The sequence below is a fragment of the Microtus pennsylvanicus genome, chromosome X (assembly GCF_037038515.1).
Source record: "Microtus pennsylvanicus isolate mMicPen1 chromosome X, mMicPen1.hap1, whole genome shotgun sequence".
In the NCBI taxonomy this organism is placed as follows: domain Eukaryota; kingdom Metazoa; phylum Chordata; class Mammalia; order Rodentia; family Cricetidae; genus Microtus; species Microtus pennsylvanicus.
Genome location: NC_134601.1, coordinates 107,156,227 through 107,172,289, shown reverse-complemented (window position 1 = coordinate 107,172,289; position 16,063 = coordinate 107,156,227). Strand labels below are relative to the sequence as shown.

Here is a 16,063-nt window from a genome sequence, read left to right as displayed (position 1 = left end):
GACGCACGCTATGAAGCTCTGACCCAGGATGGACTTAGGCTAGAATCTTCCCGGTAAGACTGGTGCTCACAGATTATTAGATATGGGTTGATCGGTATATCAGAATTAGCCATTAAGGGCTAGAGCTAAGGGCCAAGCAGTGTTTAAATGAATACAGTGTCTGTGTAATTATTTCGGGGCATAAGCTAGCCGGGCAGGCGGCTGGGGTTTTGGGGATGTAGCCCCGCCGCCGCCCATATTACTACAATTATCCTTTAATCTAAAATGTGTTTTGTCTGATACACTAGTGTGCTGATTTATAAAAAGAACAGTTTTAACCTTGGAGATTTCAGTCCATAGCCAACTGACCATGTAGCTTCAGATGGGGGGACAGCTTATGGCAGAGATGTGGGGAATAACCACATGATCCATCTCTCTGGGTATGAAAGAGAGGGAGGAAGAGGGCATCCTTTGAGAGCAAATTTTCATGAACCTTAAACTTCTTAGACTTTACCTCTTAAAGATCCCACTTCTCCCAATACACTATTAAATTCTTAATAGTAGTTTTCAACAGACTTCCTATAATAAGAAAAACTGGCCAATAATTAGTGTGCATTAGTTTTCATTAACTTAGTGGTCCTAGATTTATTTATTTTCTTCCAAAGACAGTTATAACATTTTTAGTTATTATCTCCTTTACAAACTATTTTGTTTTCTATAATTGCAAATTTCACAGTATTCCAAATTTCATCTTTCCCATAAGTATTTAAAACATGGAATATTTTGCATTTATCATAAAACTGGCATGCCATCTCTATGGCACTTAGCCATACTGTGGTCTTAGTTCTAGGGTAAAGAAGTGCACACATATGTTATTCTATTGGTAAAAATGACAGAGTAAGTTCTAGATATTTGAAACACTAGTGTTTTGGTTTTCAGACAAATTGAGATCAAATGAAATTTTTAATTGCCACAGAGAAAATAATGAGTATTCTTTATTTTAATATTGTGGAATGAGTTGTTTTAAACCTTATACCTTTCCCCATTTTGCTATACTCATCAAGAAATCTTTAAAGTATAGTAACTTATGAAGGAAAAATAACAGGCAAAGATAGGCATTTTGACAGGAAAAGGGATTTTGGCAGAGAAAGCTCAACATGCACACACATTCCATTGTCTAGAACTGATTCTGATGAATGCATGGTTTCTCATGAAATAGTCTCACTAGATGTGGTGTGCAAATTTGGACTATTTCTCAGCTAATACAATGTAAAAAATGATAAATGTCATAAAATTCACTAGAGTAAAAAAATAAAACTGTAGCTGTTGAAATATTCATTATAATTTCTTTTATGTTAATTGGACCCATTCAAAACTGGTAGTAATATTAAAAACTGGGGTGAATATATTTATATTTAAAAAATAATTAAAAAAATGAGCTGTGGTCATTCAGTATCAGCTTACAATACACAGAATTTGAAGACTAAACATATGTTCCTAGACATGCATCATAATCAAATAGCTTAGACAAGTACCTATAAATACTACACAAATGGATTTAGCAGTGTTTTACTATGTATAAAGTATAACTGCTATAAAACATCAAATTTTTCTTAGGCTTTACTTAGTAGTGAATTTAAGCTATTACATACTCTTGCAACATTTTTCCCCCGTGGAGAACAGTTTTAGAGACTGCTAATCTTGTAACAAAATATAATTATATATGTATGTAAAAGAAATTTAAAATAAAATGTACATATCAAACAATCAGTACAGTGAAGGTACTCTACAGATGACATCTTTACTCATATCCTTATTATTCCTTGTTGTAGACAGTGCCCCAAGCATGATAACACTGTTCACATTCCTTCTGGATAATAGAAAGAATTAACGTGCAAGAAAGCATTTTCACTTATTTGGGTGAGACGTACAAGTGTTACGATGTTTATAGACTATGCTTTTTTCCTAGAGGTCCCAATATGTTTAAGGGTTGTGTTGAACAATATGGAAGCCATTAGTCATATGCGATGATTAAGTAATTATGGTGACAGTTTTGCGATGTGCTATGAATAGGTATACACACCCACCTAAATATAATGCATATTGCTAATAATTTTATGCTCATTTTATATATATATTAAGGTTTCAATATTAATTTGGGGTAAATATTTATGAAGAATATCACATGGCTTATTTTATTTCTTCTTGTTCAGCATACATGAGGCAAGCTCTCTACAAGTGCTACATATTTAGAACTATTTACATTTCTAGTTATCAGATTGTTTAAAAATACATAACAACTTATTTTTTATTTTCGCATAGTGCTGGTAAAGAAAATTAGTTTCAGTATTTGCATGCCAAAGCCATACATTTTTTTCGAATCTACTCGTATGTAACAATCTCAATAAATACTCTTTTATGTGAAGGTATTTAAATATACATTTCCAAGGCTGAACCACCTATAATGCTTAAACTTCATTTTGTAACACAATATTAAGTCAGAAGATTCTTAGAACATCATGAAATACAATGGAACGATAGAAAGTAGCACATAGCAGAGACAAATATAATAAACAGAGTCATACCTATCCCAAGCAAAGTTCATGCAAATAAGGTAATTTTCTATAGTTATGTACAAAATATGGAAGATCTAGCAACATGCAGCTAGGAGAATGCTATATGGCTTTAATAAATTTAAACTTAAATGGCTATTTGTGGTCAGCATCTAAAATATTGTAAGGAGTCATCAAAATCTCCAAGTAGATCCTATATAGTAAAGAGAAGAATATATTCACATGACTTGCTTTAGTTTCATTTGTAGTTAGATACAAGGCAGCATGTATAGGTTTGCATTTTCTGTACTACAGTGTTAAATTGGTATTTATGTTTTAACTCTAAATTATAAACCAAAGTGCTTGAAATAAATTACATTTTCTAGATTTGGTGTTATATTATCAATTAAGCTTCAGGAATAGTCCATGGGATCTTCTGTGCAGAAATTATAGTTTTTATGGGTGTTCAATATTTTTAACACGTAACATTTTACTATCATCAGTCAAACATTTTTCTGTTCCTATTACTGAATGACAGCAGATAAAGATTTGACAAGAATTGGAAATTCATAATCATCAGTTTATCTATCCCAAGCTCATGCTTCATTTTGAAGGAATATACAAATATACCTGATATCATTAAAACAAATTACACTAATTCACTGCATTTATCCATGTTTTTAAATGATTTTTGAGTTTATTAATATCTGCAAGAAATAGAAGGATTGTTCTTCTTTGCCTTTGCATACCTAGATCTGTTTCTTGTATTATGCACCTCAAAATTTCAGGCTCCTTTAACAATAAATTTGACAACAGCCCACCATAATCTTTGAGATCACCACAATGAATTTAATTTCAAAACTGCTTCAGATAGTTTGCTTCTTCCTCAGCAATTTAAATTATTAATCTAGATCTTCGCTCTCTACATAAGGATTCCATCCAACAACCTATTATTATAATGGGTATATATGGTTATTATGCTTTATGTTCACAGATATCCATTCAAACACACACACACACACACACACACACACACACACACACACACATATATTTATGTTCTAAAATTTTGATGGAAGACATGGTACAAATTAACAAAAGTGACTCCTGGCATGCCCAACACTGACCTAATGCAAAACTGTAGAGGGGAAAAATGTTAAGCTACTTAATTCTCCAGAAAACACTATGGATAAAAGAAACAAAGTTACACTCAATATTAGGGTGAATTAACATATATCTAAGTCTAATAAAATTGTTATAAAGGCATATAGATTCAGGAACTACATCACTATGAAAAGAATACTGAAAAGTAAAATGAGGAAATTATTATACTGTGAATCCTTCAATTCTTACTACCTTCAAAAACACTGATCTCAACTGAGAATAGTTAATTCAATGAATTCTATCTCCTATCTCATATACTATCTCTTATACTATTACTAAGAGTAAAACTGCCATCACAATATAATATTCCAGCATCCACAAATTATTTCTGCTTGTTATTTTATAAATAAATAAATAAATAAAAATATCCCTATAGGTAAAGGAGTACAATATATAAAATATTTATTTATAAAATAATTATTGTATTTGAGGAGGTATAAAGAAAGAGGAATGGATTTCTTATTATTGCTATCGACACAGTTACAATGTACACAAATTTGTGATGCTCTCATAATGTTAAAATGAGTAAAATTCATTAGAATTAACTTGAATTCATGATACTTTTAAATAAATCAGCATTTGGTAACTTTATGTCTTTCATGATCTTCTGTGTATTATTTAAAGAATATGCATGATTTTACATTTATTTCTGGAAATATGTATGACATATAGCTTCCAGAAACTGAATAATGACAGAAAGAAGGTTCTATGTCTGTTTTACATTTTCAAAATAGGTAAGACAGATATGATCTGTGCTTTTTTGTTTTTGACTTGCGCTTTCTAAAATTTGCAATTATTTGAGAAAATAGAAGGTATTTTTTGAAGATATATTTTCTAGCATATCAAACTAAAATTAAATTTTATATAAAACCAATTTCAGCTGCTATGAGAGTATTGCTTAAAGACCACTGTTCAACATTATTAGAATGTCAAAAATCAAAGCATGGCATAATAAGGATTTTAAGTAGTAGTTTGGTTTAAATTCTAGAAGAAAGTCAAGTCTCAAAAAATTCTAATTATTAAAAAAATATTTTATATTTTACAAGGAAATACTAAAAGTTATTTTATAAAAATATTTTTTTATAGTCTGCAGAAACTTTTCCTTTGGCATAAGACTAACACTTAGGGAAATACGAAGAAGCATAAGTGCCCATTTCAATGGTATATACAATATGATTCTTCTGGGAAGGACTGTACATATTTTTAACAATATGTCATTCTGAATTCCATTCAAATACTTATTCCTTAACATTAATTTGTTTTTTGATTTATATGAACTATATTCACTGTGTTCTCACTAGTGTTGTGTCAACTGCTTGACTATTTCCCCCAATCACATTAGCTGCTTAAAATGCATTAAGGTCCTAATCAATCCATTACCCTCTATTGAAGCTGTTTCACAGTCCCACTTCAGGATTAATGTTTCTTCCCATTTTCTGCTTCTTGTAACTATGATTAAACTTTCCATGTATCAAATTTTAGCTTGATTTACAGATTTCTAAACCCACAATGAGATTTGAATTCATTGACATCAGTAATCATATCATGTCTATCATGACATGCGATATGCTATGGTAAAGTACAGAACAATGAACAAACCTGTGTTCTAGCTGATCAAAAGATCATACAATGTGCTGAGGCACTCTGGTGACTCATGAAATATGACTATCAAAATCATTTTCTGAAATTTTACAGCCTCACTAAGATCAACAAAATGGTTACAGGGAGGACATATTAAATAGAATTGTTAATTCTTTTTTTTAGTTAAATGTATTCATTTATTGTTTACTTGTTTTTCTATTATGCAGTTATTTTTTGATGTAAGAATTTTAATATAATATTTTCTCATTTTATATAGTTATTTTGTTCCCACTCCCTCTCCTCCTCCTGTCCCAGCCTCCCCTCCCATCCACTCTTCAGAAAGGGTAAAACTTACCATGGGGAGTCAACAAAGTCTAGGACCAAGGCCCTCCCTCCTGTGTCTAGGCTAAGCAAGATATTATGCCAAAGAGAATATGCTCTAAGATGCTGTGGGAGCCAGCCATAATAAGCTAAATATGGACAGGTCACCCAAAGGGAGTTCTTTGTCAGAGTATAACTTGGCCATTGATAAATTTAATAAGAGGCCGGACTCTTAATAGTTTACCCTGAGATTACACAACCCCCATCCAAGAAAAGACCATTAAAATATGCCTGGCATTCCAACCATTGTAGATAGGATCACCTGCCAGTGCACATTCACCAAGACACCCCTAGACAGATGTCAGCCAATCAGAGGTCCTGAACCTCAAAAAACCCCTGATCCCCATCTTTACTACAATAAAAACCAAATTCTAATTGAGCTCGAGGCTCTCCGGTTATTCCAATATTTTAGACACGGATAGACTGAGTTTGCAAACTTGATTAAAATAAAGGCTCTTCGCTTTTACATATGGGACTTGGTTTCCTTGTTGGCCTTGAGGGAACTTCGCGGATTTGGGTATAACAGATGCTAATTCAAGCACTAGGAATAAACTCTGGTCCCACTGCCAGTGGCCCCACACACTGTTCAAGCCTTACAACTGTCCCGCACATTCAGTGGGCCTAGTTTGGTCCTATGCAGGCTCCCCTGCTATCAGTCCAGAGTCACTAGCTCAGGTCAGCTGTTTCTGTGGGTATCCCCATCATGGTCTTTATCCCTCTGTTCATATTATAGCTCTTGCAGTGGTCTCTGGAAGCACAGCCCAGTGCTTTACTGTGGATCACTATATCTGCTTCCAAAAATTGCTATTCATAGCAGCTTATTTGCAATAGTCCAAGACTGAAAATGACCTAGATCCCCCTAATCCGAAGAATGGATAAAGAAAATGTGGTGGATTTACACAAAGGAGTACTTACTACTCAGTGGAAAAAACAATGACATCTTGAAATTTGCATGCAAATGAACAGAACCAGAAACAGAAAAAAAAAAGAAAAAAGGAACTTATCCTGAGTGAGGTAACACAGACCCAGATAAATAAACATAGTATGTACTCACTCATAAGTGGCTCTCAGACATAAAGCAAAGGATAACCAGTCTGTAGTCCACAACCCCAGGGAAGCTAGGTAACAAGGAGAACCCTAAGAGAAACATACATGGATATATGGACTCCCCTAGGAAGGGGAAACAGGCAAGATCTCCTGAGAAAACTGGAAGTGTGAAGTGGGGGAGAAGGGAGGGTGGAAGGGCAGGGGGAGGGGAGAAGTAGAGCAGGAAGGAGAACATGACAGAACAAGGGAAAGGGATGCTCAAGAACGGGGGAGAAGAGAGAGGGAGAGAAAGGAAAGAGATGTCTTGATAAAGGAAGTCATTAAGGAGTAAGCTAGAAACATGGCACTAGGAAATCCTCGGAAATTTTCTAGGGAATCCCAGTAATTCACAAGGATGACCCCAGCTAAGGCTCTAAACAACAGCAGAAAGGATGCCTAAACTGACCTTCCCTGTTAATTCTTTTTATTTCTAGCTGAATAATTTGAAGAGTCTTTGGACAAATCATTTTTAAAATGTGTCACATTTATTTGTTATTATTTGAGTACAAATGTATGTGCATGAGTGCCAATGTGCCCCAGTGAGTGTGTGGAGGGCAGAAGACAGTCGGTTCTCTCCTTCCATCATGGGGATCACAGAGATTAATATGAGTGCCAATGTGCCCCAGTGAGTGTGTGGAGGGCAGAAGACAGTCGGTTCTCTCCTTCCATCATGGGGATCACAGAGATTAATATGAGTGCCAATGTGCCCCAGTGAGTGTGTGGAGGGCAGAAGACAGTCGGTTCTCTCCTTCTATCATGGGGATCACAGAGATTAATATGAGTGCCAATGTGCCCCAGTGAGTGTGTGCAGGGCAGAAGACAGTAGCTTCTCTCCTTCCATCATGGGGATCGCAGAGATTAATATGAGTGCCAATGTGCCCCAGTGAGTGTGTGCAGGGCAGAAGACAGTAGCTTCTCTCCTTCCATCATGGGGATCGCAGAGATTAATATGAGTGCCAATGTGCCCCAGTGAGTGTGTGCAGGGCAGAAGACAGTAGCTTCTTTCCTTCCATCATGGGGATCGCAGAGATTAATATGAGTGCCAGTGTGCCCCAGTGAGTGTGTGCAGGGCAGAAGACAGTAGCTTCTTTCCTTCCATCATGGGGATCGCAGAGATTAATATGAGTGCCAATGTGCCCCAGTGAGTGTGTGTAGGGCAGAAGACAGTAGCTTCTCTCCTTCCATCATGGGGATCGCAGAGATTAATATGAGTGCCAATGTGCCCCAGTGAGTGTGTGCAGGGCAGAAGACAGTAGCTTCTCTCCTTCCATCATGGGGATCGCAGAGATTAATATGAGTGCCAATGTGCCCCAGTGAGTGTGTGGAGGGCAGAAGACAGTAGCTTCTCTCCTTCCATCATGGGGATCGCAGAGATTAATATGAGTGCCAATGTGCCCCAGTGAGTGTGTGCAGGGCAGAAGACAGTAGCTTCTCTCCTTCCATCATGGGGATCGCAGAGATTAATATGAGTGCCAATGTGCCCCAGTGAGTGTGTGCAGGGCAGAAGACAGTAGCTTCTCTCCTTCCATCATGGGGATCGCAGAGATTAATATGAGTGCAATGTGCCCCAGTGAGTGTGTGCAGGGCAGAAGACAGTAGCTTCTCTCCTTCCATCATGGGGATCGCAGAGATTAATATGAGTGCCAATGTGCCCCAGTGAGTGTGTGCAGGGCAGAAGACAGTAGCTTCTCTCCTTCCATCATGGGGATCGCAGAGATTAATATGAGGTTATCAGGCTTGCCACCACACATTGTCATATGCTGAGGCAGCTTAATGGCCTCTACAAATGATTTACTTTGTTGTGTTTACTAATTTATTTATATGAGTGTGTTTGTGTGAGACATGGGTGAAGTAGAAAGGGAAAGAGGTGACAATTTATGTGCATGCCTGCATGAATTCTTGTGTTTCTCTCTCTCTGTCTCTCTGTGTGTGTGTGTGTGTGTGTGCGCGTGCGTGCGTGCGCGCGCGAGCAGGTGCTGGACCAAGGCCTTATTTCTAAGGTATTTATAAACATTCAATGATATTTAAGAGTTTGTGGCTTCTTTTCATAAGCAACAAAACCCATACAAAGTTTTCTGCATAATAGGAAATTAAGAATTATTATAATTTATGAAAACACACATGAATTTGTATGAGAGTGTGTGGCTTCAACAAAAGAATTCTCAAAGTTTAAATGAGAAGCTTATTATGTACTGAGAGCCTATCTTTGAAAAAAAAGAAAAGAAATTAAACAAATTAACGTGAAACTTATGAACTCATTTTCTCTTATAAAAGACTTATTAAAATTCTACAATTAAAGAAATCTACCAAGTAGTATGATTTATAATAAGGAGGAAAGAAAAAAAGACAATCAGAATGAAACTTTAAATTAAAATTTCCTATCACTTCACATTTTCTGGCTTATCTGCAACAGTAAAATATAATACTCCTTTGAGATGCTTGAAAGAGGGTCACACTTTCAAATTTTATCATGTTATAATAGACCCTTTGTAGAGATAATCTTTATCAAGGCAAATAGGGATGAGAGATCAGTACTTCCAGAGACCACAAGATGATAAGTACTTAATTATAATAGGTTTAATACCCTTTTAACATTATGTTGAATGAGCATGTAACAATCTCCTCAGTAGGTTAATTCTGCTCAAGTATCACTGGGAAATTTATATAAATGAATACTTGATTAGATATAAAGAATAATTCATACATACCAAACATCAATTCTATTTCCATGTTAACCGAGTACAGGTTGAAAGTTTATAATATACATTTCTATAGTATCAAAGGCACTATCACAGAATGCCTTAGAGTTCATATATTAATATAGTTATTTGAAAGTATCTCCTAAGGTTCAAATATAAACACCCTTAACTAAGTATTCCACTTCTAGAAATTTCTTCTATAGATATATTTGAACTTGACAAGATAAAGTTAACACTTGTATAAAACACATTCCCTGAAGCTCTAATTATTTGGATAGAGTGAAATTACAAAGTAAGACTTTTCCCATATCATTAGTCCAAAAGAAGAATAAATTGTAGTTTTATTTATTATTATCATAATTCCCTCCTAGCAATGAACCTAATGATAACATTTTATTGTGCATTTAATACCTCTGAATTCTCCACGTTTCCAAGGGCATACATGGAGAGTGTATGGAACTGAGCTGTCAGGTTCTATGGTGATATAAGAATTTCCCCACACTATTGAGAGATCTGCAGTTACCTAGAAAAAATGGATTGGAAAATAAGAATTATGTAATATCAATAAGAAAATATTTTCTTTGTTTTGTCATGTTATACCACTATAAATGTGTTGGTGCTATAAACTACTACATAAAATGCATTGTAATCTACTTCCATTAATTTTACGGACTTTTCACTGAAAAGGAAGTAAGAAAATGGCCTTATATTAGAAAAGGGGGGGGGGGGCGACAGATAATAGGCTTGTAAAAAAACAGAACAAGGGAAATAAATTTTGAGAAAATGAACCTTATTTTCTGTTGCTACTTAATTACTGATGATCAGTATCTTTTATAGATGGTGGGCAATTTTTAGTGGAATTTGATGTACAAGAAATAGACTATTTCAATGAATTTGCATGTTAGTAATAACACAGTATGTGAAGAATATTTATGCATAATTTTGGCACAAACATTATCAAAGTTTCAGTTAATTGTGCCTTTATATATTTGTCTAACACTTTAAGGCATTTTTAAAGACTTACATTGCAGGTTTTGTTTATGAGTGTGTGTGTGCCTATGTGTGTATCTACTTATATGTGGGTGCATGATCAGAACAAGGCCTCATGTCTCGTGGAACTGGAATAGTAGGTGGTTGTGAGGACAATTAAAAGAAGGCCTTGGGTCCCCTGTGCCTGGAATTCCAGCTGGTTATGAACTCCCTGATATGAATCCTAAAAGGTGAACCTGGGTCCTCCAGAAGAGCTGCAGATTTGCTTAACACCTAAGCCGTATCTTCAGTGCCCATACAGAAAATTTTGTAGCTACAGTTTTCATTTATTATAGCAATTTCTTTTGTAAATAATTTTAAGTTGACAAAAGTGCTATCTCTTATCATGTATGGGTGTAGATTTCCCCATATTATCAATCTGAAGTTACCTAAAAATAAAAAAATGAACCACAAAAAATACCTGTTTTCACAATATACTGAAGATAAACACACACAGAGACAGACATACATTACCAACATACATATATATTCATATAACCTCTAGTGAACAGAATCCTAGCCTTCACAAATTTTATGTATTTTTGGTTGCACATGTGAGTAGTATCGTTGTGTTTGTGGCCTTTCTTTGTATCTTATTTGAACACAAATAAAAAAAAATGTCCTTCCTTTTGAAGACTGCATAATTCTATTGAACAGACATACTAGCACACTACATGCTTCTCCATCTATGCACTTACGCATCTATCTAGTCAAACATTCATTCACTATCTCCCTCTTTGTATCTTCCCTCCTTCCTTACTTTCCATTTCTTATTTTTGAGACAGGGTTTCCTTCTGCAACCAATGCTGGCCTGGAACACACTGACCTCACTATTTACCAAGGTATCCTTGAACTCAAAGCAATTCTGCAGTGCCAGCCTTCCAAATGTTATATTGATATTACTGAGAATCTATTTTATGTATGTAACTAGACACACATTCTGCTATTTCTACTTTGATAGCTCATTTTTTTTCTTTTTTTTTTCAAGTGTTTAAAAAAATCAAATGGTATTCCAGGTGTGGATCATTTTCACTTTGTCTATTTCAAATAGGATCAGCTTTTCAGATACGTGGATTAATATATATATATATATATATATATATGTATATATATATATATATTTAATTTCTGGAACTAATTCTTTTCTTTAGTCCTTTGATTTTTTTTGTCTTTTTCTTCTTCTCAAGTACTACTGTTAGTGATATGCTGAATATGTTTCTTGCTGCTTCACAGATGTCTGAGTTTTGGCAATGTTTAAATTTTGTCTTCTGCTGTTACTTCAAATCTATACCTAAGGTTTGTTTCATTTACTTTATTTTTAATTACAAATTATATATACATAATTTAAAATTAAATTTAATTATAATTAAATTAATAAATTATTAAAATTACAAATTAAATTACAAATAAAATTCTGCCTTATTCAGACAGAACTCTCACGTATGCTGTAGGTGAAAAGTTCAACCATCTCATCTTTCTTTAGCTGGCTAAAACCTCTATACATAAATGCGACTTGCTTGATTCCAAAGGACAGACAACATCCTTCAATATTGCATAAGTGCATTTCATATTCCAGGTCTTCATAATATGAAGTTTACAATTAATTTTTGTTGGTTATTACTTATATTATATGTGTCAGCAAAGACAAAGTTAAATAATTGAGTGCTTTTGGCATATAGTCTGAGAACAGGACCTTTCTATCAAAACAGATCTCTTAGATAAGCTAAATAAGAAAGCCTTGCTAGTGGATATTGCCAGGGTAACTTAAGAAAGGTCAAATATAGATCCATACCAAAGCTGCATATCCTCTTGTTTGAAAGACTTCCATTATTTGTATGTGGTACAGGTGCTACTACAGGTGCAAAGTCGCAGAGGTATGCAGAATGAGATAGGTACAGGTCAGGTTCCCAAATTTCATCAATCTTTACTCCAAAAAGCATTTAGAGTTTTCCTCAAATATGTACTCCTTCATTTACAGATTTTTGAATATTGTGATATATTTATCCCATTAAAGATTTTAGGAATCAACAGATTTACAGAATTATTTAAATAAAAGACAAAAGCACTTGAATACAAGTCTTTGTAGGATTTTCTTGTGTGTTTTTGAGACAGGGTTTCTCTGTAGCTTGTAGGCAAGGCTGTCCTTGAACTCACAGACATCCGCCTGCCTCTGCCTCCCGAGTGCTGAATTTTTAAGAATATGTATATGCTGAAGTAAATGAAACAACAAGCATGGAGAGGGGTAGAGAACAGGAAAGAAAGTGTGGTAGGAAGGAAGAAGAAAGAGAAAGGAAGAAAGGGGAAAGGGGGCAAAGAAAGGAAAGGGAAGGTGAAGGATTGGTAGACGGAGGAACGAACAGTTAAGAGAAAGGGAGGGGGGCTGGAGAGATGGCTCAGAGGTTAAGAGCACTGGCTTTTCTTCCAGAGGTCCTGAGCTCAATTCCCAGCAACCACTTGGTGGCTCACAACCATCTGTACTGAGATCTGGCACCCTCCTCTGGCGTGTGGGCATACATCGAGGCAGAATGTTGTATACATAATAATAAATAAATCTTAAAAAAAAAGAGAAAGGGAGAGAGAGAGAAAGAGGAAAGAAGAGCAAACATATTGATCACATTGGATTAAATTCCATTTTACAGACTGAACAAAAATGAATGAGAATGGAGAACATATATATTGAGAAGACTCAATGCAAGGACATGGTGAAACCTGGCTAAGTAGTAGTATTATTTCTCTCAATGTCTGGAATAAGTTTCAGCTTCAGGCGGTTGTGTATCAGCTGGACAGTTTTGTTTTTGTCCATTTGTTTTCCTACTTTGTGGTATAACATAAAAAGCACTGTACAAATATGATATGATGACTGATGTAGATATGCAAATTGTTATGATGGCTGTAAGCTAGATCGTGACTACAATTTAGATATTGCCATCAACAAAAGAAAACGGGTAAGTAAGCTGAGTCCAGGTGTCTTGTTCTACATAAATATGTAGAAGTGCTTAAATGAAAAATAGACCTACAAAAAGATACACCATTTCAATTTCTGGATATGTATTGACTCAGTCTGATTTGTGTATTAAAATGCTAAGAATGCATCATCCATTATGCTTACATGTGAGAATAATTTACATTTAATTGCATAAGCATAGACCCATATGAAAATTTAGTTGCTTTACATTTTTACCTACCTACCTATGTACCTTCATTCTCTACACCCGTTTTAATGCCACACTTTATGGTTTCATTGGTTGCTAAAAATATAAAATATGCACTATTATGTTCTCAAGGCCTCAATGTTATGCTTTATAATATGAACGAAAACATGAATATAAAACATTGCATCTGAGCTGAAGTGGTACATCTGCTTAGCATCCAGAAAGTCCTGGATATGAGAGTAAGAGTTAAGAGAGACAGATAAGACAGGAAAGAATAGAGAGAGAAAGGTAGAGGGATGAGCAAGGAAAAGGGGGAGGAAGAGAAGTGGAGAGAGAGAATATGAATATATTACACTCATACAGTGAAAAATAATGAACATGACAATAACATGTGGTCAATAAAGGCCACATCAGTGGCTACACAATATATCCTGAAGCTAAGAGATGATACTGAAAGGTTTTAGTTAGTACTGGCAAGGAGAAATTTTAACATAAAATATTAACTACAAAGAATATGCTTTGATATCTAGTAGGAAGTAAACCAAAGTGTATATTTGGGGGATTTAAAACAAACATAAAATAAGCTTAGGGACTTTCCACATTTCTGCCATATCCTCTTAAGATGAATGGAGGTAACTAAGGTTGATGGATGAAGCTCGTTTTGAGAAACACATTGGATGCATTACAATTCTTAAAGAAGAGTAAGAAATGGATTTTATTTTTATTTTTGATGCTGAGGATTAAACTCAGGGCCTTCTGCAGACTAAGCAGATTCTCACCTATTCCTCTTTCATGAGCACAGTGGCATATCCTGCAATTTCTGCATTTAGGAGATTAAGATATGTAGATCTTGAGTTTGAGGTCAGTTTGGGCTACAAGGATATATCCTATTTCAAAATATTAAAAAAAAAATACGCCTACATTTTCTTGAAACTATCTTGCATTATTATGTATAGTTTATTCAAGAAAAAATAAACATGAAACAAATAAGGAAACTTGAAAGATTTTTATAATTACACACTAATATTTTAGTATAAAACTTGTTTGGAGTTTATGGTAGCAGGTGGTTGTACCCTAAGAACTTGGCTGGCTAAGAAAAGAGAACTCTAATTTGAGGCTATGGCAAGTTGCTACCTCAAATAAATAAAATAAGGACAAAAGAAAATAGAAAAAAACAAAGTAAAAACAACAATGACAAACTTGATATATGCTAACCCCATTTAGTAATTAAAATTAAATTTATTAGCTGTTGGAATAATAAAAAAAGTAGAACTATAATCATCTCCCTATATGCCATTTCTTTACATCATTAGGCAAAATTATTTTAAATTTTTCACATGATTAATATATTTCATAAAATTCAAAGTGTATTTAGAAGGATGTAATTTCTTACCTTAAATGTCAGGAGACTTTTTGTATAATTAGGCACTATTATGGACTTATCTGTCACATTTCCCACTTTGCAGTCTATAACAACATGATCCAAGGCCATAGGTTTTGTACCAATCCCATCTATTTCAATGCTGTGTGCCATACCATCTACTTCATTTTCTAAAGTAAGTTTACCCTATGATAAACAAAACAATTTTCAACTCTATAGCAGTCAGCAGTCATAAATCAATACCAATCTCTCACCATGTTTTGAGTCTCAACAATAGGAGCTTGTTAGTCACTGAAGCTTTCAGTTCATATAAAATTATTTTATTAAACAAAAGATTTAATAATGAAATGCTCTTAGTTTTTATCTTTCTGGAAATCATATATATATATATAAACATTATCATATATAACAATTATATGTGTATTTATCACCTTGTCAAAGAAATATTGCTAAAGAAGAATTTTCAGATGTAGCAACTGACTTACTGAATAGGAACAATGATCTCATATTATTGAGCATGCTTCTGAAAATAACCTAGATTAAAAATATCCATAAGACATCAGCACTGAGACATGATAAATATTGGCCTTTCAAATGTTTTAAGTCAACCAACCTATCAAGTTTATAGAACATACAAATTGTTAGACAACATTTGTATAATTAACTAAATTGGCTACTATCTATTCATTTGTTCATTTAGACATTAATAATGTAAGGAAGATTCCATGATTTCATACCGTAATTTCACATTCCAAAATGGGGTTGAACGTCAAAGGATACTGGACAATTTCACCAGGACCAACATGTAAAATGGGAGGTCCATGAAACCACTCTCCTTCTACTTTAGCTTGAAATTTCCAAGGTTTCTTTGTTTCATTTTTCTAAAACAAAAAAAAAAAAATAGTTTCACAGATATTTCAAGAATGTTTGTAAGACTAATTACATGCTAACTCTTATTTCTTAAGTTATAAAAATACAATTAAATTGGGCATGGTTATTAAAGTACCCTAGTACCAGCATGTGCATCCTGGAGTACCACAGCATCCTGGGAGATATTGT

General features: G+C 34.4%; 1 protein-coding gene across 1 annotated transcript in view; it reads right to left on the bottom strand.

Annotated features, from left to right (window-relative positions):
* Positions 1-16,063, bottom strand: part of Cfap47 (cilia and flagella associated protein 47) — a 316,226-nt gene that overhangs the window by 95,338 nt on the left and 204,825 nt on the right. Inside the window, 3 exon segments of the mRNA XM_075957827.1 lie at positions 9,854-9,965; positions 15,017-15,190; positions 15,742-15,885. Coding sequence (XP_075813942.1) covers positions 9,854-9,965; positions 15,017-15,190; positions 15,742-15,885 — 430 coding nt within the window.